The sequence below is a fragment of the Oryzias latipes genome, chromosome 15, assembly GCF_053564925.1.
Source record: "Oryzias latipes strain Hd-rR chromosome 15, Olatipes_Hd-rR_3.1".
Taxonomy (NCBI): Eukaryota; Metazoa; Chordata; class Actinopteri; order Beloniformes; family Adrianichthyidae; genus Oryzias; species Oryzias latipes.
Window position 1 is genome coordinate 8,714,907 of NC_136251.1, and position 22,904 is coordinate 8,737,810.

The 22,904-nt window shown below is 45.1% G+C and overlaps 1 protein-coding gene across 8 annotated transcripts in view; it reads right to left on the reverse strand.

Moving 5' to 3' along the window:
* plekhh2 (pleckstrin homology domain containing, family H (with MyTH4 domain) member 2) overlaps window positions 1–22,904 on the reverse strand; it is a 43,436-nt gene that overhangs the window by 14,322 nt on the left and 6,210 nt on the right. The window contains exons 3-21 of one of the 8 annotated variants that reach the window (XM_023963175.2): window positions 16,431–16,493; window positions 16,191–16,340; window positions 15,965–16,048; window positions 15,772–15,853; window positions 15,501–15,686; window positions 12,825–13,511; window positions 12,641–12,735; window positions 12,273–12,348; window positions 12,104–12,198; window positions 11,284–11,443; window positions 9,574–9,710; window positions 4,176–4,289; window positions 3,570–3,656; window positions 3,323–3,481; window positions 3,137–3,217; window positions 2,835–3,014; window positions 2,623–2,731; window positions 489–601; window positions 237–416 (exon numbers count right to left, since the gene is read on the reverse strand). In XM_023963175.2, coding sequence (XP_023818943.1) covers window positions 237–416; window positions 489–601; window positions 2,623–2,731; window positions 2,835–3,014; window positions 3,137–3,217; window positions 3,323–3,481; window positions 3,570–3,656; window positions 4,176–4,289; window positions 9,574–9,710; window positions 11,284–11,443; window positions 12,104–12,198; window positions 12,273–12,348; window positions 12,641–12,735; window positions 12,825–13,511; window positions 15,501–15,686; window positions 15,772–15,853; window positions 15,965–16,048; window positions 16,191–16,340; window positions 16,431–16,493 — 2,838 coding nt within the window. Of the gene's footprint in view, window positions 1–236; window positions 417–488; window positions 602–2,622; window positions 2,732–2,834; window positions 3,018–3,136; window positions 3,218–3,322; window positions 3,482–3,569; window positions 3,657–4,175; window positions 4,290–9,543; window positions 9,711–11,283; window positions 11,444–12,103; window positions 12,199–12,272; window positions 12,349–12,640; window positions 12,736–12,824; window positions 13,512–15,500; window positions 15,687–15,771; window positions 15,854–15,964; window positions 16,049–16,190; window positions 16,341–16,430; window positions 16,494–22,904 lie in introns of all 8 variants that reach the window. The other 7 variants (XM_023963174.2, XM_078931677.1, XM_078931676.1 and 4 more) reach the window with 7 other exon arrangements.

The window sequence follows — 22,904 nt, forward strand, 5'->3', positions numbered from 1 at the left end:
CTAGTCAGGACTTGCTGTTCACTGAAAAAAGCTGCTCTAATGGTCAGATTATCTGATGACTACAGAGATAAGCTCAAGAAGACCGAAACCCTTCTAAAGTAGTAACCTTGTCCATGTTATGACAGATGAGTCACTGAGGCTGTTTTACACAAAGGGGAGTTCCTTCTTCCTTCTCTTCTAGATACCAGAGTCAATCACAAATACAGGTGGTGCCCCCTTGTGGTGATGGTGCCGACCTGCAGGGGTCCTGGCTGGGCATGCGGCTGCCTCTTGCGCGTCTGCTTGATGAGCTGGCAGAAGATCTCGTTCTGAAGCTCAGGATGAGCCAGACAGACCTGCAGGGCGCTCTGAGCCAGCGAGACATGGTAGTCGATTGCTGGGGCATCGATGGCCACGTTGATGAAGAGCTGACACGTCTGAGAGCAGAGCACAAACGATGAAGGCACTTCTCACCACACAACTGTTCTGGATTGTTAACCAAGATGTACCTTGAAGAGTTTGACAGCCTCTGTCTGCAGGGCCTGAGAGGGCAGAGTGGTGAGCGGGGACAGCAGCGCCTCTTTACTGAACACTAACATGGGATGGTTCCAGATCTGGGAGTCTGAGAGAAGCATTTCTGTGAGGCAGGACCTCATGCAAAGATGCTGACTGAAAAAGCGTTGGAATAACGTCCTTCATTGACGGTATAGGTACAATAACTGTTCGGCCTACAACTACCGTTCGGGGTCCTTCGAGTCACACTACGGTGGCCCCACTTGGACAAACTATGTAGCGTGGTGATCTGCTCGGGCTCTATGTATTTTCATTTCAGGTTTCCTTTAGTAATATAAAGTTCTTTTCCCTCACAAGTTGTGTCTGACATTATTCTTTGTAGTGTTTATAGAGAGATCTTGCCACAACCCACTTTGTAAAAAGATCTGATCCACACAATTGAACCGTGTCTCTGATCAGAGCAGCTGGAGTCTCGTAGCTTCGTGTTTGCAGGCAGGGAAGGTTTGTTATAGTGTTCGGTCCGGAGTCCGTTCGGCTGCAAATGCACTTAATAATAACCATAACACTAATAAGAGCACGTTTAGAAGATAATCTCGCTCTGTGTCGGCGCTCTGCTTGTTTACAACGGACTTCATAAGTTCAATAAAAAAAAACAAAAAAAAGAAACAACGGACTTCAAAATACGTTCTTCTATGGTAGTGTCCAGACCAATCACTATCTGACACATCATCGGACCAACGGACAGCCAATCACATAACGTGATGTCAGCACTAGTCGAAGGACCCCAAACGGTTATTGTACCTATAACGGCATGTTCATTTGTGCAGCTTAAGCTTTGGCCTCATTCGCTTGACCCGCATGGGTGCTGCAGGTTTTTGGGCTGTCCGGCCCACATAGGGGGGTAGAGAGGTGTGGCTGTATCTTAGCGGAGTGCAGTTCCCTTTGACCTTTGGCAGCCACCTCATGGGATGTCAGGAAATTGGAACATATTGTCGTGCAAACGTTGTGAAGTATTTTTATGGATGATGTAAGTTGCACATACAGGTGATGCTGTCGTACGGAAGCCTTACACCACATCCTAGATCAGGGGTCTGGAACCTGTGGCTCCGGAGCCTCATGCGCCTCTTTTACCCTCCATTGTGGCTCTTTGGCTTTGAAGAAAAAAATGCCAGCAACTTGAAAAAATTTGTTTTGGTTAATTTGTTTGAGTTCATTAAGTTTTAAGGTGTTTTTTAGAATAAGCTTCAAGCACAGATTCCTATCTTCTGCTGCATAACAGTGTCTAATTGATGCTCAGAGGCAAAGTTCTTACAGAGTAAAATTGCATCTACATGTACAGATTTAAAAAACGAAAATTCTTCACCAATGTGGTAAGGTTTATATTTGACAGCATAAGGAGAAAAGGATTCATAATTATAGAAAGCACCATGTTTGAATGAATTTTCTTGGCTTTTTAATTTAAGTACAACTGCTGCAGCAGGAATATCTTATTTGACACAGGATGTATTTTATTTTGAAAGGGACCAGTAGGTGCTGCTCTCACAAGTAAATGTTAAATATTAAAATATATTAAAAGTTAAGGATTTTTTAAATAAAAATATAAAACAATGTTATGATTCAATTGTTGTGGATATTTGAAAACTATATTTTATAAAAGAATGGGTTACAGCCTCAAAAACATAAATAAAAGTTCATTCTTTTAAAGGTGAAGTGGGAATTTGCAGCTCTGGCTGAGTATTGATCTGTAAGAAACTGGACCAAATGGCTCTTTTATGTTAAAGGTTGCAGACCCCTGATCTAGTAATCAGTGACGTGCATGCACTGACTCCTTAATAAAGGGATGTGATCTCACATTAAAAAAGCTGTCAAATGTTCCGCTGGATTCTGACCAAGTCCACTTGTCTTAATCAGTTCTCACAGCAGAAACCACATCTCTCTGAACTGGCTGTTTGGAACACCGATTTCAGCATCCAGAATCCATTGGAGTACATCAGAGACAACCTGTCCAGTCTCTGTTTATGGGGATTACCTGCAATTCCTCCAGTTCTGACTGATGACTGACTGTGTGTAGCCAGCATTTAATCCCACGTGTCATGCAGCAACTCAGAAAACAGAAAGACAAAAACTCACTTGGATCCCCGTCCTCCTGGAAAAGTTTTCCTACCAGTTGCTCAAACTCAGTTCCAACTTTTCCCACAGTGGTGCCGGCTGCTACCGACAGATGATACAGCCACGATTCCTGGATCACAGAGGAAGCGTGGGCCAAAGGCAGATGAATTCAGAAATGCTGACAAACGGAAAAGGTCAAACTTCCTACTGAAGGGATCCACTTTCAAACTGACCTTTTCGTTCCGGGATTCAACAAGCAAGTAGGTTAGACCTTGGTCCTGTGGGTGGATGGATAAGATGAAGGGTGCAGACTGAAGGCTCCGCCCACATTCTTTCAGGATGTCATCCAAACCCCTTGACCTGTCCACCTCCTCCACCCGGGCCTCCCAAAGCTTAATCTGACCAAGCGGGAACTGCTGAACCCAGAATGCTTATGATTAAAAGCTGCAGCTCATCCAATTATTTCCACTTTCACCAGTTCAAAGCCCTTTTCTACACTTCTCTTTTGATTCGATCGCACATCGTTAAAACACACCTTGTCCTCCTGGCTGCGGAAGTAGTACAAAGTCTTGCCAATCAGAGCACAGTAAACCCGCTTGGAGTATCCGTGCTTCACCTGCAGCGGAGACAGATGTCAGAAACTCCACTTCTGAAAAGTTTCTCCAACAAATTCAAGGGATTTGTTTCAGATTGTTAAGCTGAGGGGAAGTGGAGGTTGGACCTTGATGAGCGTCCCCTTCATGACAGGGCGGACGTCCGGCTGAGTGAACAGAGGACTCGCAGTCTTCACCCGCAGCACGATCTGCAGCACCCGCAGCCACTCCTCCAGGAGGTTGGGAGAGTCGGCCTTCAGGTAGCAAACATGCTTCCCGGTCACGATCTGCACAGAGAGCACAGTGCCTGGGTTCTCCCTTTCCTCTATCAGGTCCTAACCGGTCAAGCACCCACTATTGTGAAAAACCAAATACCTGGAGAACTTGCTTCGCTTCTCCACGGCCGATGCTGCTGGTTCCATTGACCTCAATTTGACCTTGAGGTTTCCTGATCACATCACTCTGCAGGAGAAAGATAAAACCCTTTAAGCACTACAGGAATGCATCAGTGTCTTTAAAGCGCAAAAATGAATTTTCTTATATACATTTTTATCAAAATGTGGTAAATAATTCTGCATATCTGTATGTATCTTTAAATAGATTCAAATATATCTCTATACAAAGATAGGTTTATATAGCTACCAAAGAAAACTACAGGAGCCTGCAGTGAACAGAATGAGCATGAAGGGATTTGTACCCAGTACAGAGTGCTTCTAAGATAGGAATCTATAAATTCATCTATCCAATTTTCAGAGGGAATATTTATTATTTTATGTAAATCAGCTGCAGGTAAAAAAGATGTTTCACCAGGTAAAACTTTACTTACTACTAAAATGGAATTTACTTGAATTGATGAGAATTAATGAGACGTGTTGAGATGCATCTCCATAAAACTGCAGATTTCATTCTTAGTGTACAAGTGTGAACATGCTTGTGTATTTTTTTTTACCCTCCAAATAAAACAAAAAGCACAAAACTCACGGGTGACTTGTAGTACAAAAGCTCTCCATCCTTGAGGACAAACCAGCGTCTCTTCCAGGTTTTCTTCCAGGTTTTGACCATTTTTAACAGGTATCCTGACTTCTCCATTGAGTCCTACAAAACACGAGGTTGATCAGTGTCAAGAAGTGCTCACAGTAAAACATTGTCTGAAAAAACACATCAGAAATAAATAAATATTGTGACAATAGAAAGGCGAACATTAGTTTAAAATAATTGCACTAAAATAAAAGGAAAATAATCTTTCAGTGACCTGAAATTTCAAATCAGGTTTAGAGTAAAATCTATTCATCTGTAACGGTAATACAGCCTGATAGGACCCTTGGTGGGGTAATAATAATAATTAAAGCCGCAAGCGGCGTTGTATGGCCCGCAGACGCAACCCGCCGTCCACGCCCAACTCTACGCACCACCGCCCTCACCGCCCTCACCGCCCTCACCGCCGTTTAGAGTAAAATCTATTCATCTGTAACGGTAATACAGCCTGATAGGACCCTTGGTGGGGTAATAATAATAATAATCCATTTTATATTAAAGCGCCTTTCTTGCCACTTTTTTTTTTTTTTCAACTTGTCCTGTCCAACAGCTGGGCAGACAGATGAGAGCTGAGGGCCTCTTGTGTTGGACATATTTTACTTTAACAAGAGGGGTTATTAATCTTCAGACAAACCAAAGGTATGTCTGAATAAACCCCTTTGTAATTGAGGCCAAACTTTATTAATTTCCATCATGTCTGAAAATCTTTGGTGTTGGACCGGACGGAAAAGGAAAGAGGGGAAGAAGAGAGAGGGACGTTAGAAAGAGGGGGGGTAGGGGGTGATAATAGGAGGGGAAGGGGGATAAGACCATGAAGCAGCATAAAGCAACAAGTTTACTGGTTGTTAATCATTATGGTAAGGTTCAAATGTAGTAAAAAAAAAAAAAAGGGCGGAGCCTGTCCACACACACTCAAATGTTATAAACACACCTGCTAGCTGCAAAAATGTCCACCTGTCGACATGTACACAAAACAGATAGTGTTCACACACGCATACTTATGCCTTAAAACCAACTAGTGTGAAATATTTCAGTCATTCAATCATGGAAACTGTTAGTGCAAAGGTGAGCTAACACCTGTGCTCAGGTGAGTGTTTATGTTCTTCTAAAATGGATGGTGGAACGTGAAAAGAAGGAGGGAGAGTGCCCAGCCATCCCCACCCCAAGACCCCCACCGCAGCAGCAGCGGCAGCCGGAATCCCCCCAACGCCACACGGGAACCGGCAGGGAACAACCGCCGCCCGGGCGACCAAGCCCGCCACCCAGGCCAGGGCCAGCAGGGCCGCCGCAAGGCCCCCAGAGCCAGAGGCCAGGGAGGCACGGAGGGAAAGAGAGCGCCGCCCCAGCCCAACCAGGAGAGCAGCCCCCCCGCCACGCCGGGAGAACCCAACGCAGGGCCCCACCGGAGAAGGACGCCCACAGCCCCAAACGAGCACCCCACCACCACCCAGGAGTTCCGGGCATCCCCCCGCCCCAACCCCAGGTACGAGCCAGGACCCCCCAAGGGAGACCCGCTCCGCACTCCAGGCAGCCATCCGCCCGGCCCACGGTTGGTCCAGGGAGGAGCGAGGCAGTGGCCCGCCGCCCCCGCCCAGGAGGGGGGAACCCCGGGGAAAAAAGAGGGCCCACAAGGTCAAGGCCACAGTTGGAAATTTGGCGGGGCCCAGCACTCAGGAGCAAGGACCAGAACCCACCCCCCAGGGACCAGACACCTCCGGCTCAGATGTAATGTGAACCCCCCCACCGCGCGGAGAGAGCACCGCCGGGCCCAGGAAGCCGGCACCCCGGGGACACGGCCGCCGTTGCAAAGGGGCCCGTACCCCCCACCAGGGAAGAGGCAGGGGACAGATGGACCCAGGTCCCACCTTCCTTGCAAAATGTGTGTGCGTGTATGTGTGTTTGAGAGGGTGTGTGTGTGCATGTGTGTGTGTTTATGTTGGGATGTATATATTGAGGGGGGAGGGGTGTGTGTACTAAGGGGGGTGCAGTTAAAATTGGCGGGTAGGGCACTAAGGGGACATCTCCTGATTACTCACAGTGACGTCCCCTCACCCTCCCCACCAAGGGGCCCTAAATGTCTAAGGTGCGGTTAAAATTGGCGGGTAGGGTGCTAGGAGGACATCCGCTGCTTGCTGGCAGTGATGTCCAAGCACCCCCCCTAACAAGGGCCCTACATGTCTAAGTTGCAAATAAAACCGAAAGAGGGGGGGCCCACTCCATACGGCAACCATAGGAGGGGGGCCACTGCCTAGTAAACCCCCCCCCAAGGCTCATCGCAGGCTAAGCCCCCCACCCCCTCACCCTATTATGAGGTTATATGAGGAAGGGGGTAAGTTGGGGACAGCTGATAGACTGTCCCCCGGTGGTCAAACAGCTGTCCCCCCCCCCCCCCCCCCCCCAGCAAGGGGGCCAGGCCCACCCAGCCCAGGGGCCCCACCCCCGGAGGCGCCGACACCCCAGGCCCAGCACCACCCAGGCCTTTCTTGCCACTTAAGGACACTGTACATTGCAGAAAAAAATAAAATTTAGCACAATAAAAACACAATACAATCAGCCAATGGATGGATGGGCACTGAAAGATTTAAGGAGGGGGGGTTTGAGTCTAGATTTAAAGATTGATTACGAGGCCACAATACAGAGGAACAGGGGGAGAGAGTTCTATAGTTGGGGGGCCGAGTGGCTGAAGGCTCTGCTCCCCATGGTGACCAGTCGGATGGGGGGCACGGAGGGCTGCTGAATTTGATTGGGAGTGGAAGGGTACTTGGTCATCACTGCCAGCAAGCATGAGATGTCCTCTCAGTGCCCTACCCACCAGTTTGAACTCCACCCCTTGATAGACATACCCTTTACCCATAACAATATACACTCCAACACAAACATACATGCATACACACATACAAAGAAGATGGGACCTCTGATCATCTGTCCCCCACCCCATCCCTGGCGGGGAACCAGGCCCTCGGAAACGACTGCCCTGTCCCTTGGGTGCTGGCCTCCTGGGCCTAATGGCCCTCTCTCCAGGCAGGCAGAGGGATCCCTGAGTTCTCTGGAAAGACTAAGAGCCGGGGATCACACCACATCTGAGCCTGGGGGAGTTTGTGTCCCGGTGGTGTGGGTTCTGGTCAGTGTGCCAGATAGAGTCACAGTTTTCCAGCCCAAAAGTCTTCTAAAAACCGCCAGACCCCGCAAAAACCCGCCCAACGGGGGGGATTTTTCCCCCTACTGGACTGATGAAGTACCCGATGCGGTGATTTTTCAAAATAAAACATTTTTCAAAATCAAAGATAGTTCAGACTACTAATAAAAGGAGTACAGTGTTGAATATTTCTTCAGCGGACGGGCCTTCTTCCATTCATTTTCTTAACCCGCTATAGCCTATGTATAACCTCTTCCATCCTTGTGCTGCGCTTGCGCCAAAGCGCCCCGACTACTACCGTGTCAACCTGCTGCTATGATGACCGTATTTAGCGCACTCTGTGTTGGACACACTGGAGGGGTGAAAAAGAGGGAAAACAACTCTGAGCTACAGAGGATGTGAACAGGTGAACAGGTGGAGCGGAAAAGCAGGTAGAGGGGCGGGGGAGGGGCTTTGGCTTCAAACTGTCAGAGAGATGGAAACATGGGCGTCAGATTCACATGCAGCTTTCACTGCGGGAGTTGAAGCAGAGACTTTCTGGGACGATCTCATGAACTCAAACATGGAAACATGATTACCAAGTAGAACTCTCCAAAATATTAAACCTGATCTCTCCACATTCTCCGTGTCTACCATGCATCGATACACACAGACATGCAGCGATCAGACCATAACGTTAGCTCGTAGCTCCGCCCACACGCGACCGCGGTGTCAGCTTTAAAGAACGCAACTTCTAAGAGGAGGGGCGGGGCGGCAAACCCCCAACAACAGGTTAGATGACAGAACCCATTAAGCGTCTCTACCTGGTGTGTTCACGGAGCTTCAGAACATAAGACTTCAACAGCCACCCAGCCTAAAGTAGTCCGTTATTATGTATTCATGAGTGGAAAAACCCCGCCGAACAGACCCTAAAACCGCCCAAATTATGCATACCCGCCCAAAGCCATTTTTACCCGCAAATTTAGAACAAAAACTGCCCAATTGGGCGGAAAACCGCCCAATCTGGCAACACTGGTTCTGGTCCTTGCCCTTGAGCGCTGGGGCTCTCCAAAATTCCAACAGTGGGTGAGCCCATGCTTATAACACTCCTTGTGGACCCCCACCTCTCTTGGGTCCTCTTCCTGGGCAGGAATGGCCAGCCCTGCCTTGCTCTCTCCTGGACCAACTGTGGGTTGGGTGGGCGGCTGCCTGGAGCTGGGGGGGGGGCTCCTTTTGGGGACCCTGGCTTGTGCCTGGGTCCGGGTTGGGGTGCTCAGAACTCCTGGATGGTGGTGGGCTGCTCGGCTGGGACTGGGGGTGTGGCAGGGGGCTATTCTTTGGGTTGGGCTGGAGCTTGCACTCCCTGACCCCTGTGCCTCCCCGCTCTCTGCTCTCTGGCTTTGGGGGCCCCTGTGGCGGTCCTGTTGGCCCTGGCCTGGGTGGCGGTTGTGGTTGCCCGGTGGGGGGTTGTTCTCTATCTGCTATATTGTATTGTGCAGGTGTTTTGGGGGGGGGGGGGGGGGGGGGTCCTGGCTACCACTGCTGCTGCGGCGGGGCATCAGTGTGGGGATGGCTGGGCCCTCTCCCACCTTTTTTTTTTTACATTCCATCATCCACCCCAGAAGAACAGAAACACTCACTCGAGCACAGGTGCTATTTCACCTTTGCACCAACAGTTTGCGTGACTGAATGAAATGCTTCACATGTGCTAGTCTGTATGCACAAGTAAACGTGTGTGAACAGCAGTTGTGTTGTAAGGTTTTTGGAGCTAGCAGGTATGTTTGTAACATTTGAGAGTGTGGACATGCCCCGCCCCTTTTAGATTTATTATACAGTAGAACTACAACTGACAGTCATGATTATAAAAATCCAGCAACTTGTTGTTATATGCTGCTTAATGGGTTTACCCCCCCCCACACCCTTCTATAATTACCCTCCTACCCCCCCTCTAACATCCCTCTATTTTCTTCCCTCCTTTTCTATTCCGTCCGGTCCAACAAAAACGGTTACAAATATAATCTATATGAATAAAATGTAGTCTAAATTACAAAAGGGGGTTATTCAAATATACACCTTGTGTCAGAAGATTCATAACCCCATGTTGTCAAAGTATAATATGACACCTTTGCATAGCTGTTTGACAGGAGGACAAATAAATAAACAAATAAAAAATAAAAAATCCAGCCTGATAGGATTTACTCCAGTCAGTGTCAGCCCAGTGACACTCACAGCCTTCCCGTTGTCACTGGCGGAGCAGCAGGTCTTCGGCAGCTTCTGTTCAGGTTCAGAACACTCGGTGTCGGTGGAGTAAGCATCAGGAGGAATGGCGTAGTCGCTCTCCGACGCCACTGAAGACATGGACACGCCTGCAAGACGGGTCGTGGGTGGAGAGGGAGAACATGATGTGATGAAAGCTACAAATAAATGTCACTCTTGTTATTTTTTTCCCTTTGTTTTAATCTCACATCCAAAAATGAAGGTGGACCTCCTTCTCTGTCAGATTTCTACAGTTCTGGAGGCTGTTTCCCTCATTTTGTACATTAAAACACACTTGTGATTTTCCCTTCTTCTTTTGTTCTAAAGTCAATGCTTCAGCACTATTCTAAAGATAATAATGAGGATTTTAAAATAACATCTATTAAAGTCTTAGAAATATCTTTGCAGTCTAACTACAAAACAACTGTGAGGATGGTTTTTGATTTTTCCACTTTTTTCTTGTTTTTTGTCGTGTTCTGTTTTCAAGTTTTGTGTTTCTATTTCTCCCTAGTGACAGTTACACCAGGGTCGAATTGTTAATTATCCAAATATGTACTCATTTTTTCCTCTGTGTCTTTAAGTTTTGAGTTCTTCATTGTCAGGTGGTCTGCATTCTCACCCTTTTAATTTCTCCCACATTTCAGTTTGTTGTAGCATTAAACCTTTGAGTTTGTGATACAGGCCCGGTCTCCAGCAGCTTGGGTTCCTGACAATAACTGATGCGCAGAGTTAACAGAGAGTCGTTAAACCCACCATGAAGCGCTTTTGCATAAAACTGTTTGCAGATGGAACAGTTTAGAGTAAAATTAGGTAAACTATTGTCTGTTCCAATCTTTTTTTTTTTTAAACAGCTCTTACAGTAAACTGCTAAAATCTGCACTCAGACATTTCCAACCCTCTTTAAAACTTCACCAAACATAGCAGAATTGATGCACAAAAAAAACAGAAATGTTTCTTCAGTATTATTAAAGATCATGCTATCTATCCAACGGCGAAGGTAGAGCATTTTATATGGGGGGAGGGGAGGGGTTTGGATGGGTGGCAAATGAGAAAATCAGAGTGGAAGGATGAAAAATACACATTTCAATAACTAATATCATTATAAAACTGCAGTTCTTTTAGCTGAGGTGCTATTACTAATGCTTAAAGAAGCTTTTTTGTCAATAATTATATTATTATTGACTCAAATGGGGGGCAGTAGAGGGAGGAGCTTATCCATCTATCTATCCATCCATCCATCCATCCATCAGAATGGAGAAAAGGTTTCTTGTTTATTTCTTGTTTAGCCACAAGGCTCTGTAGCCTCTGCCTAATGGCAGCGACATGAACCAATGAAGCAGGAGGTGAGAGGATGCTCAGTGATGAAGGTGGATTTCCTCATCACTCAGGTTCTTCACAGTTCAGAGGATGATGGGTTGTTTGAGGTGTGGCCTCTTTTACTATTTAAAGAGTTCAGTTTTGTGTTTGTAGATGAGAAAGTTATACCTGTTGGCAAACCAAAGTTAAAATATGTTGGATAATGGTAACATTTGTTTGCAGACAAAGACAGATTGCTGTCTAACGGACGGGCAGATATCCATCTCTCTCCCTCTCAGAAGCTTTCAGCATGAAAACATTAAAACAAGATCTGGTAGAGTGTATTTGTCGTTACTGGAGCTAGAGGAGAGCTCATTTGGGCTGTACCTCTCTTCAGAGACCGAGGGCTGCCTGGGCTGCTGTCCTTTCTGGAGCTGGAGGAGGTGTGGGAGCTGCAGAGGGACCCGTCCTCCTCTCCTGAGCTGGAGGACTCCTCAGAGCTGGAGGACTCGTCTGAAAACGGACTGCAGCTCAGCAGAGTGGCTTTCTGTAAATAAAGGGGTGGGTGTGAACAGGGGTGGACTTACCATTAGGTAAAGGGAGGCGATTGCCTGGGGGCCCCCAGGCAATCGCCTCCCTTTACCTAATGGTAAGTCCGCCCTTGAGCTGAATACTTGAACTATATCTATAATTAGTTTCTGCGCAAATTATTATTCAACTCTGATCTAAAAAAACAAATCACTGAAATGGCACAAGACTGCTCCCTAGATAAGGGTAAATAAAAATACTCCTCCACGTAGCCACACCAGCCTGGGTGTTCGACAATGGCCGTTCACACTAACAGGGGGCTTTTATATACCCCCGGCCTACCGGGCGGGTGGTGGCGCTTGCTATGGACGGCCGCCATCCAGAGATATTTACACATCGTCCAATCAGAGCCGTTGCCAGCTGGCGACCCAGCTGCCACGACCCTGTGGCTAACTGTCGTTTTGTAAAGGCCTCATCGCCACCTGACTGACTGCCGCCATCTGCATTCTTGACCATGCCATAGATTTTCAAAAAAAAATCGCTTCATCTTGAATAATCTTAAAGATTCTGCCGATGCCTCCCCATCGTGCGGTGACAGTATATGTGACCGTCTGCCACTTGTTCTGAAGCACAACTGTGCTAAAGAGCAACAACGGATCAGTACCAGCTGCACTCTTACCCCCTTTAGCCTCGTGTAAACTGGTGTCGTCATGTTTTTATAGATGAGGGACGTGTACTGCTCAAAGGCAGGACAGGTCGACTGCAGAGATGAGTCTACATGCAGATGACACTTGTGTTAGACATCAGGAATCTTCACTGTAGAGATGGAGGTTCTTGGAGTGTGTTACCTTTGCTTGATGACTTTGAGCAGGACGTGTCAGACAGTCTGATTCCTGATTTAGCAACTGCATAGATACGACTCTCCTGTGGAGAAAATGGACATTAGTTGGTACCAGCAAGGAGGATAGCTACACACATCTGTACAGACTCTAAACAACAAGTAAAAGAAGATTTCCAGTTTGGTGTTGCGTTACTGGTAGAAGAAAAAACTCTACATGAACCTTTTGTTTTTGTCCTTCTAAATATGTCTTTGTTCGCGTTTTGATGTAAAATGAATAACCTTCCTGTTTGTGTAGCAAATGCTGAAACATTGAAGAACTTTTGGAGCAGTGTATCACCTGTAAGGTATGAAATAATGACAGACGAGCAGTCTCACCCAGGAGGGCAGTCTGTGAAGTGGGGGGGTGGGAGGCTTGCTGCCGGGGGCCGAGGCCTCACAGTCTGGCCCCTCTGAGCTCGTCTCATGATCTGCTGAGGGGTGTAAGGACAGAAACATGTCAGAATCTTGTGAGCTGTGCAGGATTTTTTGGGGTGGGGGGTGTTGTTGTCTGTCTCCTTGCCTTCCAGCAGCTGGTCGATGTCTGTTTCCTGTGGTCGGAGTGGGCGGAGCATGCTGAGGGCGTTGCGTGTTTGACCGTATGTTGCCTCACTGCTGACTGCTGGCTGACTCAGGTGTTTCTTTGCCAAGGAGACACTGATGGACCCTGCGCTTGCCGGGGTCCTGAGGCGGGGCTGTTTGGGCAGAGCGGGGTTGTCTCTGGGGTCCTGGGGTGTGGTGGGTCGCTTGGGTGTGAGAGCGGGGGTGAGGATAGGACTGGGGGTGTTTGGTTCACTGGAGGAGGAGGAGGAGTCAAGCGTCTGAGACTGGAACCTCTCGTTGAGGTCGCCCGAGACGAGCTTGGCCGGGTGCCCCCCCTCCCTCTCGTCCTTACACATGTCCCCGTCACATGACTCCAGCAGGCTGAGGCGGGGGCGCTCCGCCCGCTGCATGTCATCGCCAAACACAGAGCTGCTGTCGTCCGAAGCCGTCAGGTAGGTCTCACTGCCGGGTCGACTGAGCTCCAGGCCCGAAGCCCCCTCGCGGGCCTCGCGCAGGGCTCCCCCCTCCGATACAGCAGGAGGGAGTGCAGAGGAGGACCCAGTAGACTCAGGTTCAAGAGGGCTTTGACTGTGGTTTTCAGGTGTTTCCGCTTGATTTGGCTTTTGGATTTCCTTGTCTGGGGAGGAAGTCTGCTTTCTGCTGGTCACTAAAACAGAAAATAGGAAGAAGCTGTGAAATACCCATGGTTATACCCATTCTCATGACACTTGTGCTATCTTGTGGGGTCCAGATGACCCCACTCCCAATGTGTTTATGCATTTAAGTTTATACGTGGGAGGCACTTTAACGTTGGGGTCATCTAGACCCCACAAGACTGCACTGGACCAGTTTTCTTCAATGATTTGTGATCTTCACTGGTGTCCATGGATTACATGAAATCTTTCCACCTTTATCCACCTTTGTCATGGTAGGGAGAACACGTCAAAGTAAGGGTGGGGTCATTTAGACCAGTGTTTTTAAACCCTTTTTGAGCCACGGCACACTTTAACCTTGATAAAAATCCTGCGGCACACCAGCATAAAAAAAAAGAAAAAAAAGGAGAATCTCATAGTCTGCATCGATCTACAGCCCCTCCACAATCTCAGATGCATTTTTGTGATAATTGTGGCAGAAAAAGCTGGAAGCTGCAGCTGTTTTTTCTAAAAGATGTAATAAAAGTTAAGTTAGAAGATTTAAAACTGTTTGATGCGTGTTCGTTGTGGTTTCAAGACGTGAAAGGAAGACTTGTGTGCTGAGACGCTGTCACTTTAACCCAATGCATCATGGGCAAACAGCCGCCGATTTCAGACAGACTAGCGTCTCTGAGCTTCATTGTTTTGTTCACTTGTTCCACGGTCTGACACCGGATTCTGTGGAAAGCTACACCGCTAAAGACGAGCTTTAGCTGGTATTTTTGTTAGAACTGAGCGACTTATGAGCAGAATCAGAACAAGGAAGTGAAGACTTTAACCACTTCTGATTGGTCAGACTGATGAAGTGTGATTAAGCCTCCAAGAATGATTGGTGGAGACGATTAAAGGGGCGGGACTTTGCCGAAAACAGCTGACGCAACGGCTACACTACTCAGTGTTTTATCAGGGCCTGTTTGGATGAACACAGAGCTGATATCCTGGAGATGGTAAATGTTTTTAAATCAGTTAATGAGGGTAATTTCCCACGGTACACCTGACCATCTCCCACGGCACAATGGTTGAAAAACACTGGTCTAGACCCCACAAGATAGCACAAGGGATAAAGAACAACCCGCACTGTAAGGCAGTGGCCCCCAACCGTTTTTAGGCCACCAACCAGTTTAATGTCAGACAATAGTTTCAAGGACCAGCCTGTATGAGGCTAAGGTTGACGTTGACTTTTTTAAAGATATTGGATCACAAAAACATCTGAATTTCAAATTAAAATGCTACAACATAAAATGTAGTTTAAAATTAGAAACGGCAAATATTTCACAAACGATGAAGATTCAATTAAACAAAGTTGTTGATTTGTAGAAGTTGTTTCTGGTTTGTCAATATTCAATAAAGGCAACATTTTTTTTTTCATGGAATGGGATTATATCACTGAGAATTTAAATCAGGCTCAGATTATTTTTTAAGACAAAAAGATGAATTGTATTTGTTTATAATTAAATCTTGATTCATTGTTCATTTATTTTTAACTCAGACAAGTATTTTCTGTTCTAAAGTTTCTTAACAGATGCCTGCCTAATTTAGCCATGCCACCTTTAAGGTGTGACGGATAGAGCAAAATAAAATGACACAACAGTCATAAACTGGTATTTTCTAAATATAATATTAAACATGAATCTAATGCGTTTGCAACTTTAAAATCAGCATGAATCTAACATGAATGCAAAGTGGGCTTGGTACGTGGAAACCATGAGCCCTTTTGGAGTAAAGACTCCTCCTGGTTTCATCTGCAAATAGAAATATTTTACTTTGAAGTCAAAGACGCTTTTTTTATTTGCTCACTGGCTCATTTCTATCCAAAGAAACTCTTCAAAGATGTTTGTTTTTTGTCAAATTTGGGCTTTTAATTTAGCAATTGCAGCAGCTGCCGTAACCCTTGTGCTATCTTAGATGACCCCACCCTTACATTGACATTGATTAAAAACGTTCACTGAAAACCTGATTCTTACCAGCTTCCTCTCTGTCCTCAGTCTCTCCCTGCACACCCAGGCTCCTCTGGGAGGGAGAAGGTCCAGAGAGGACCTGTGGGTTTTTCCCTCTCACCTGGAAACAGCCAAAGGTCAGGCTGCTGAGGCGCTGAGCTTCCCCTGGACAGTCCAGGAATCCACGCCCACCGCTCGGTTTCTGCTCAAATGCTGCAAATAGTCCAGGAGTTTTACAGTCATCATGGAAATAGAATTCCTGCAGATGGATCCTAAAGAAAAGCATGAAGTGTCCCACCTTGAAGTTGTTTCTGTAAGTCCAGGATCTGGGCCTCCTGTAGCTTGTTGGTTTCTCTCAATGCTGCATTCTCAGCCTCAAACTGAGGAACAGGGATACACAAAAGTAGGATTACTCCCACGGCGGGTTCATTACTTTAATTTATGCTCCAACTTTCCCTGTGTCTCTTGTAACGTCCTGCTACTGTATTTACCTCAGATAGTTTCATCATCACCCATTCCTTGATTTTAGCTGCTTTCTCCTCCACTGTTTTGGCATCTTGAAGTCGGATCTGTTTCTGTTCAAAACCCAAACGAAATCAACAGAGGACTCAGTCACCTGGTATACAAGCAGGGGCAATGTTTAATAGATATGTACAATTTCTACATGGAATGAACCTAAAAGTCTCAGTTGTTGCTGGACATACTCAGATCCTGTACCTGCTCCTCCAGCTGTTGCTCCAGCTGTGCGATGTGGTGCTCCTTCTTGTGCAGTGAGGCCTGCAGCTCCTGGCACTGCTGAAACAAGCGCACCTCTGCGTCTCCACACGGACCTTCTGGAGCCTTGAGCTTCTCCTCCATCCACTGCGCCTGAGTCCATCACACACACTGACGCTTGAAAAGCGCGACCAGCGTCCATGCACACCCAAACGGAAAACCGCTTTGTTCTGGTTCACTTACCTGCTGTTGTGCAGTAAAAGCTCGTTTTTCTGCATCTATCACCTGAGTCTCCAGCTGCTGAATCTGGAAGAATCATACATACATCAAATTCACACAGTAGAATGCCATGGTGTGCCGCAGGGCTCTGGGGTCTTGACGAGGCTGTTTTTCTCCATATTTAGGCTACGAATGTAAAACATACAGATACATATCAAAAAAATCGATGTGGTACAGGGAGGACCAGCAGTGTTGGTTGAAGACCTCCGATACATACAAGATTATATTGTTAAAGAGGTATTAAATAGATTGGGAAGTAAATAAATGCTTTCTGGCAAACTTAGTCACTAATAGTCAGCTTTTCTTCCTGGAGTTTCTGCAGAGCAGTAGTAGTTCATTGGGAATTCCTGCATGAATCTTTTTGTCTGCATGTGGATGCATCAAAATGGAGTGAAGCAGAGTGCTCATAGCTTCCACCTAACAAATGCAATCATTTTTTGTCTGCTGTTGATTCATGATTTGAATAGAGAAATACTCAGAAATGCAATTTTAGGCTTATTTTTCGTATTATATGTCCTCCAAGTTAAAACACCAAAGATTGGTAGGTTGAGTGGGTTAGGTTTAGGTTTGGATGACTTCATTTCTTCTACAGAAGTTTGCATCTTTTAACTGAAGCTCCTTAGAAATCACTTCTTGGCTGTAAATGAACATAATAATGAATATATGAATATAATATATATATATGTAAATATTTGTTATATATATGTTTTATTAGCTCTTGCCTCACAGCAAAAAAGCTCAAGTTCAAGTACCAGCAGAGACGAGGTACACGGCCAGGTACAGGAGCACGTATGAGCCACCTCTCATGATCTCAGATCATTTTAAATGCAAAGTGGTGCAACAGAAAATAAACAAGGTGGCCCTGTTGTTAATACAAACGCCATAAAGGAATTTAGGTTCTTTTTATTTTGAATTGAAACCACTGAATGAGAGGATCCAGCAGGGTTTAGCTTTACAGCACATTAGCTATTTTGAAAACCTAGATCAGTTTAGGCTGCTTAATCCAAACTATGTTTTTAGGACCATTCAGAACAAATTCCTACAATATTCAGTGTTTAATGAAGAGTTGGTGCGGAGAAAGAATGATGGATGCTTGGCTTAGTTTCAAAAAGAGCAGGTAAGGAAAAAAAGACATTGGTAAAACTAAAGTATTTTTAACAAAATATAGAAAAAGTGAAGGAAAAGAAAGAAAGAGCCACAGTAAAAATGATCTTAACATCAAAGCCATCATCTGAACTGAACTTAGTCTCTACATTTCTCTGAATGAGCAGAACCTCTGCATGTGTATACAGATTATATATCAAGTCCAAACACCAAAAGCAACAGCATCAAATGACCCAGACGGTGTCCTCGATGTAATGAGGAACCCACTCAGGATGAAGCAGAAAGCGTTGCCCCTGTTCTGGTTCAGTTATTCAGAGGAATGTATATTTTCATCTCTGTCTTCAGACTCGACCGCTCTTATGGTTTGGTTTTACTTGTTCTCAGGTGAGTTGGTGGTTAATACACTCAAGCAAACTTTTAAGTAAATCTTGAATTGTGTTTGCTGAAAACTATGAAAATCTCTGGCTGTCTTCATTTCACCTGTCAAAAAGCCACAACAGATGAAAGCGGATTCACACTCATTTCCCTTTCATAAAACTACAGAGATTTCTGCAAAAGGCAAAAAAACAGAGAGTGCAAAAAGGCTCTAATTGGTAAGATTTCTCTGTAACATTACACTTGGTGAGGCTGTTGCACTGCAGTAGAAGCAAGTCACATGTCAAATCATGAACGAGCGAGGAGGAGGTGTGGTGTTTATAATGTTACAAGCAGCCCTTTGTATGCTAAGATCAGAGCAGCGTGTGGAACCTGGCAGGAATGTGTTAAAACTGCTACAGCTCCTCCAGCTTCCAAACATGGACACATGCTGGACCCTGACACACAACATGCACAATATCTACACTCACATCACTAATATATGTATGTAATTTTGAGTAGAGGGGAGAAAGATTGATTTATGCTCCACAGTCTTTGAAATTATTCCAAGTGGAGAAAAGAATCTGTGTATGCTGGAAAAAAGTGTTAAAAAGTCGAGAATTTTTGGTTCTTGTTGTGTTTTCAGGTTTTCCTCCTGTCAGTCACACCAGGTTCAAGTCATTACAGTACTCATCCACAGTGTCTTGATTCAAGGGGTTGATCCTCCATGTATTGAAGTGTCTGGTGTCAGCTCTTTTTTGTCAGGTCATCTGTAATGTCACCCTGTTGTTTGATGGTTTGTTGTCGGTTGTATCTTAAATGTAAACGTGTCTTGCACCTCTCGACCACCGTAGTTTTGTGACACACTGAGCTACTTTATTAAAGTTCTAGTTCCTGCCTCTGCATTTTGGGTCCCCGCCCACCAGTTACAGACACTTTGAATATCCAGTGCACAGGGAAACAACAACCCTTTCATGGAAATATACCTACTGGTAGGCCTGCACAATATATCTCAAATTTATCGTTATCGCAATATCAAGCTGTGCAATGTGCATATCGCAAAAGACGGCAAAAATCCCAATAAATGGTTACCTTAAATATGCTAAAACGATCTTATGGATGCTTGAAGTAATTCCCAAAACAAACAAATCCCTTTTTGTATTTGACCAATTGACTGGACCCCTCTACATCATAGACCAATCAGATGGAGTTCTATCATGTTAGATGTTCGACTCCTATGTAGATGTGGGTCATTTGGAATGCAATTTTTAAACTATTGCAGTGAAATGGAAATGATGTTTTTGGTTGTTTTTTTCCATATCCCTCTCTTGAGTTTATTATTGGGATTGCTTCAGTGTCAGATGTAAAATATTCAGTCTGTATATGATTGAATAAACCAATTTTTTAAAAGGTGAAATACATTTTATTTAAAATGCATTGGCCCTTTGTGAACGAATAAGTAATAATAAGTGATTAGACTACTATGTTGGTTGAGCCAACAAAACAGAGCGCAGAAATCAAGCTGACCATAGGTTATCTTGTTTTTATGTTACTGGTCTGGCCCACTTGAGATCAGATGGGTTAAATGTGGCCCCCGAACCAAAATGAGTTTGACACCCTGTTGTAGACAGTTGATCCTACCCACTCTACCCCACCCCAAAGCAAAAAGCATTTACTAAAGGATTGTAGCAGAAGCATTGTGGGGTACACCGACCTCCCAGGCCTGGCTGGCGCAATCCTCGCGCAGACAGAGGTTCCAGGTAGGTGCCACCCCCTAACCTAATCTGTATGTTTAAAAATCTCCCACCACCTGTCCGTGATTGTGTGCTTAGAGACAAAAGCCTGGGCCAAAAGCATAACAGGAGACCTTCATTAATGGTTGTTTGAGTCAAGTTGAACAATCAGAACAGGTTAACAAATATTTAACTAACACAAAAGGGTTTTGATGGAGTAAAAGTGTATAAAAGCTTACACAGCATGTGGGCTTCTTGGACCTTTTTTTAAATTACACATTTTCTTACACAATAATCGGGCTGGACGGTTGGCTGTGTGTAGGACTGGCGCAAGGGAAACCAGTGTTTGATTCCCATAGGGCTTGATGAGCTTGATCCAGTGAGGGTCCCTGGCATTGACAGTATAAGAGAGAGAACTGGATGGATCGTGTGTGACGTCATCCATACAAAAAATGCCTTACCTCCGGCTCAAAAAAAATGAAGCCAATTTAGCCGCCATTTTTCTTTGATATGGACAATGCTAATTGGAGACAGTGATTGGCCCGAGTGGTCTGAGTCAAGATTTTTATGGCAACTACTGTTGCCAATCAGGAGTGAGCTTGTTCGAAATCCACACCCCTTCCACTTAAAGTGGCTTGGGAGAATTGTCAATCAAACGTTAAAGGTGGGGGCCAGCCGCAGCCACATGCTTTTACTGAGGCATTCGAATGGTTAGTTTATAACTTGAATAACTTGCAATACAGAAAAAATAGTATTAACAGATTATCAGAGCAAGAATGGTTATTCTGACAAAGATAGTGTCTGAGTAATAGCTGTTTGTTTCTTTATAGAAATCTATGGGGTATTGGCTTCTTGGAACCACAGGTACTTCCTATTTGGAATGCAAGTGGGGAGGGGTAGCTTTGTTCTACAGTCAGTGGTCCTTGGGCAAGACCCTTTATGTTACTGTCTAACTATGTAGCCACAAGGGCGCCCTAGTCTGGGTCTCCCTGTGCCGGTCAGCAGCCCGGATAAAATATCAGTTTGTGTCAGGAAGGGCATCCGTCGTAAAACTCTCTGCCATATCACCTGTGCTAATCACTAATTCGCTGTGGCGACCCCTAAAGACACATGCCAAAAGGTGAACAACAATAATAGTTTCTTAGGCAATAGTACTTTTTATATACTGTTCAAGAAAAAAAATTAAAAACATAACTAAATTGACAAATTGTTCAAATTTCTGAAATGATGCAGAATAAACCTCAACTCAAGACGGCGATAAAGTCCAGCGAGGTTTTTCCTTTCAAAAATGAGATGACCAGGTTTTGGCCAATGGAGTCCCTGATACTTTCCAGGACTTGGCAACATACAAACTAAACACATACACACCTACACAAGCACGCACACACAGACGGGTCTATGGAAATACTACACTCTTAAATCTTTTATATCACTTTGCCAGTTTGTTGTGTATAGTGGATCTTTTAGGTTAATTGTCATATTAGTGAATGCAGCTGTTTTCATGTCCAAACTGCTGTGAAAACGAACAACTCCAGAGTCTCTCTGTGCGTGCAGTGGGTGGAGAATGGCGTGACTACAGCCCAGTTTTCCTCTGAACTTTTTTAGAGTTCAGAGTCAGCCACACCCTGCCAGACAGCGTCGCAGTTTCCACTGTGCAGGATTTTCTGGACCAAAGTTGACAAATGGTGGTTCTGCGGTCACTGTTCCATTTGTCATTCTAGGGAAGAAATGATTGAGATGTAATACAAAGAGAACAAACCCAGACACAATCTGTGAAAGGCCACTCACTGTGGGTGCATCAGTTTGCACACAGTGCTTCTACAACTAAGCTTAAAGGTACTTTTGGTCAGAAATCATATGGTGATAAAAACCCAACACATTGGTACAAATCGGTGGTATGCATATCTTCAGAAATTACTCTGTGCAAGAAAAACAACTTTTAGACGAGTGTTAAATGGACATGATACTCTCAAACATCCCCTCTAGTCTTTATATAGATCGTCTGGATTACCACAAATGACAAACCGAATCGGGCTCTCTTAACAACGCATATAGCATCTGGCACAAAGCAGCTGGTTGATTACAGGGCATGTGTTCTGTAGACAACATCTGGAGTCAGCACACGCAGTCTCATGCTCACACCACAAAAAGTTAGCTATAGTTTTATCAGGGACATCAGATCTTTGTTTTTCTGTAACTCTGCGTGAACAGAACAGCCAGGCTGCCAAGGCTGTGAGATAATGTTTCTCCTCCCTCAGTCACCCCTGCAGTCAGTTCCCTGCCAGAACCCAAATCCAGTTCCACTTCCATTCCTGAAATTCCACAACTGGTTCTCTGTGGCCAACCTCCCCCTGAACTCCATCTCCATCCATCTATCCATCCCTCCCTCCTCCATCCTCCATTCAGACCAAACAGCCAGCTCACAAAGCCTCTCTGTAGGCTGGGAGCCGCATTGCTGACCTCGTCATATAATCACTCCAGCTAGAAAAGGTGTTGACAGACATGAGACACATTTGAAAATCCTTGCAAAATTCAAACCAACCAAAAAAAATAGAAATGTGGTTTTAGGACTCAAGCACCTTTTATTTCCCCTTTCTGCTCCTTCAAGCAGCAAAGTCAGACCTTGTGTCCGAATTCCCAGCTTAACCCCTAACTACTAAAAAACGATATAGTGAGGCACTATGTAGTGCCCTGAATTTTAAAAGCAATTTGGACACCATGCTCACTACTTTTTTTCTTTTTTCTTTTAAATGCCGGATATGACGTCATTGATTTCAAAAAGTTAAAATCGAATTAATATGAGCTTTTGTGATGATAATTTATGAGTCCACTGTCTTCTGAAGATAAAAACCCTGATGATTCAAAAAAAAACAAAACATTTAAATACATTTTCTTTGCAAAACTGGTTAAGACGCAAAGCATTGTGGTCTTTATTCGCTGATCTAGTGAGCATCGATGCACACTGGTTTTTCGCAGAGACTTCTGGGAAATTTGTAGGGCACTCGATTTAGGAATTGTAGATTCGGACGGCACTACAAAATGGCGAACGCCCAATATAGTGCACTATATAGGGGTTAGGGTGGGAATTTGGACACAACCATATTCTTAAGGGAAGTGAAGCAGAGCTTCCAAAACTGGACTTCCATAGATTTCCTTAAACATTTCACAGTTTTTCTATTTATCTTTTATCCAGTCTTCAGAAGATTAGTTTATAGCCAGGTTTCCATTTTATTGGACACAACCCCAC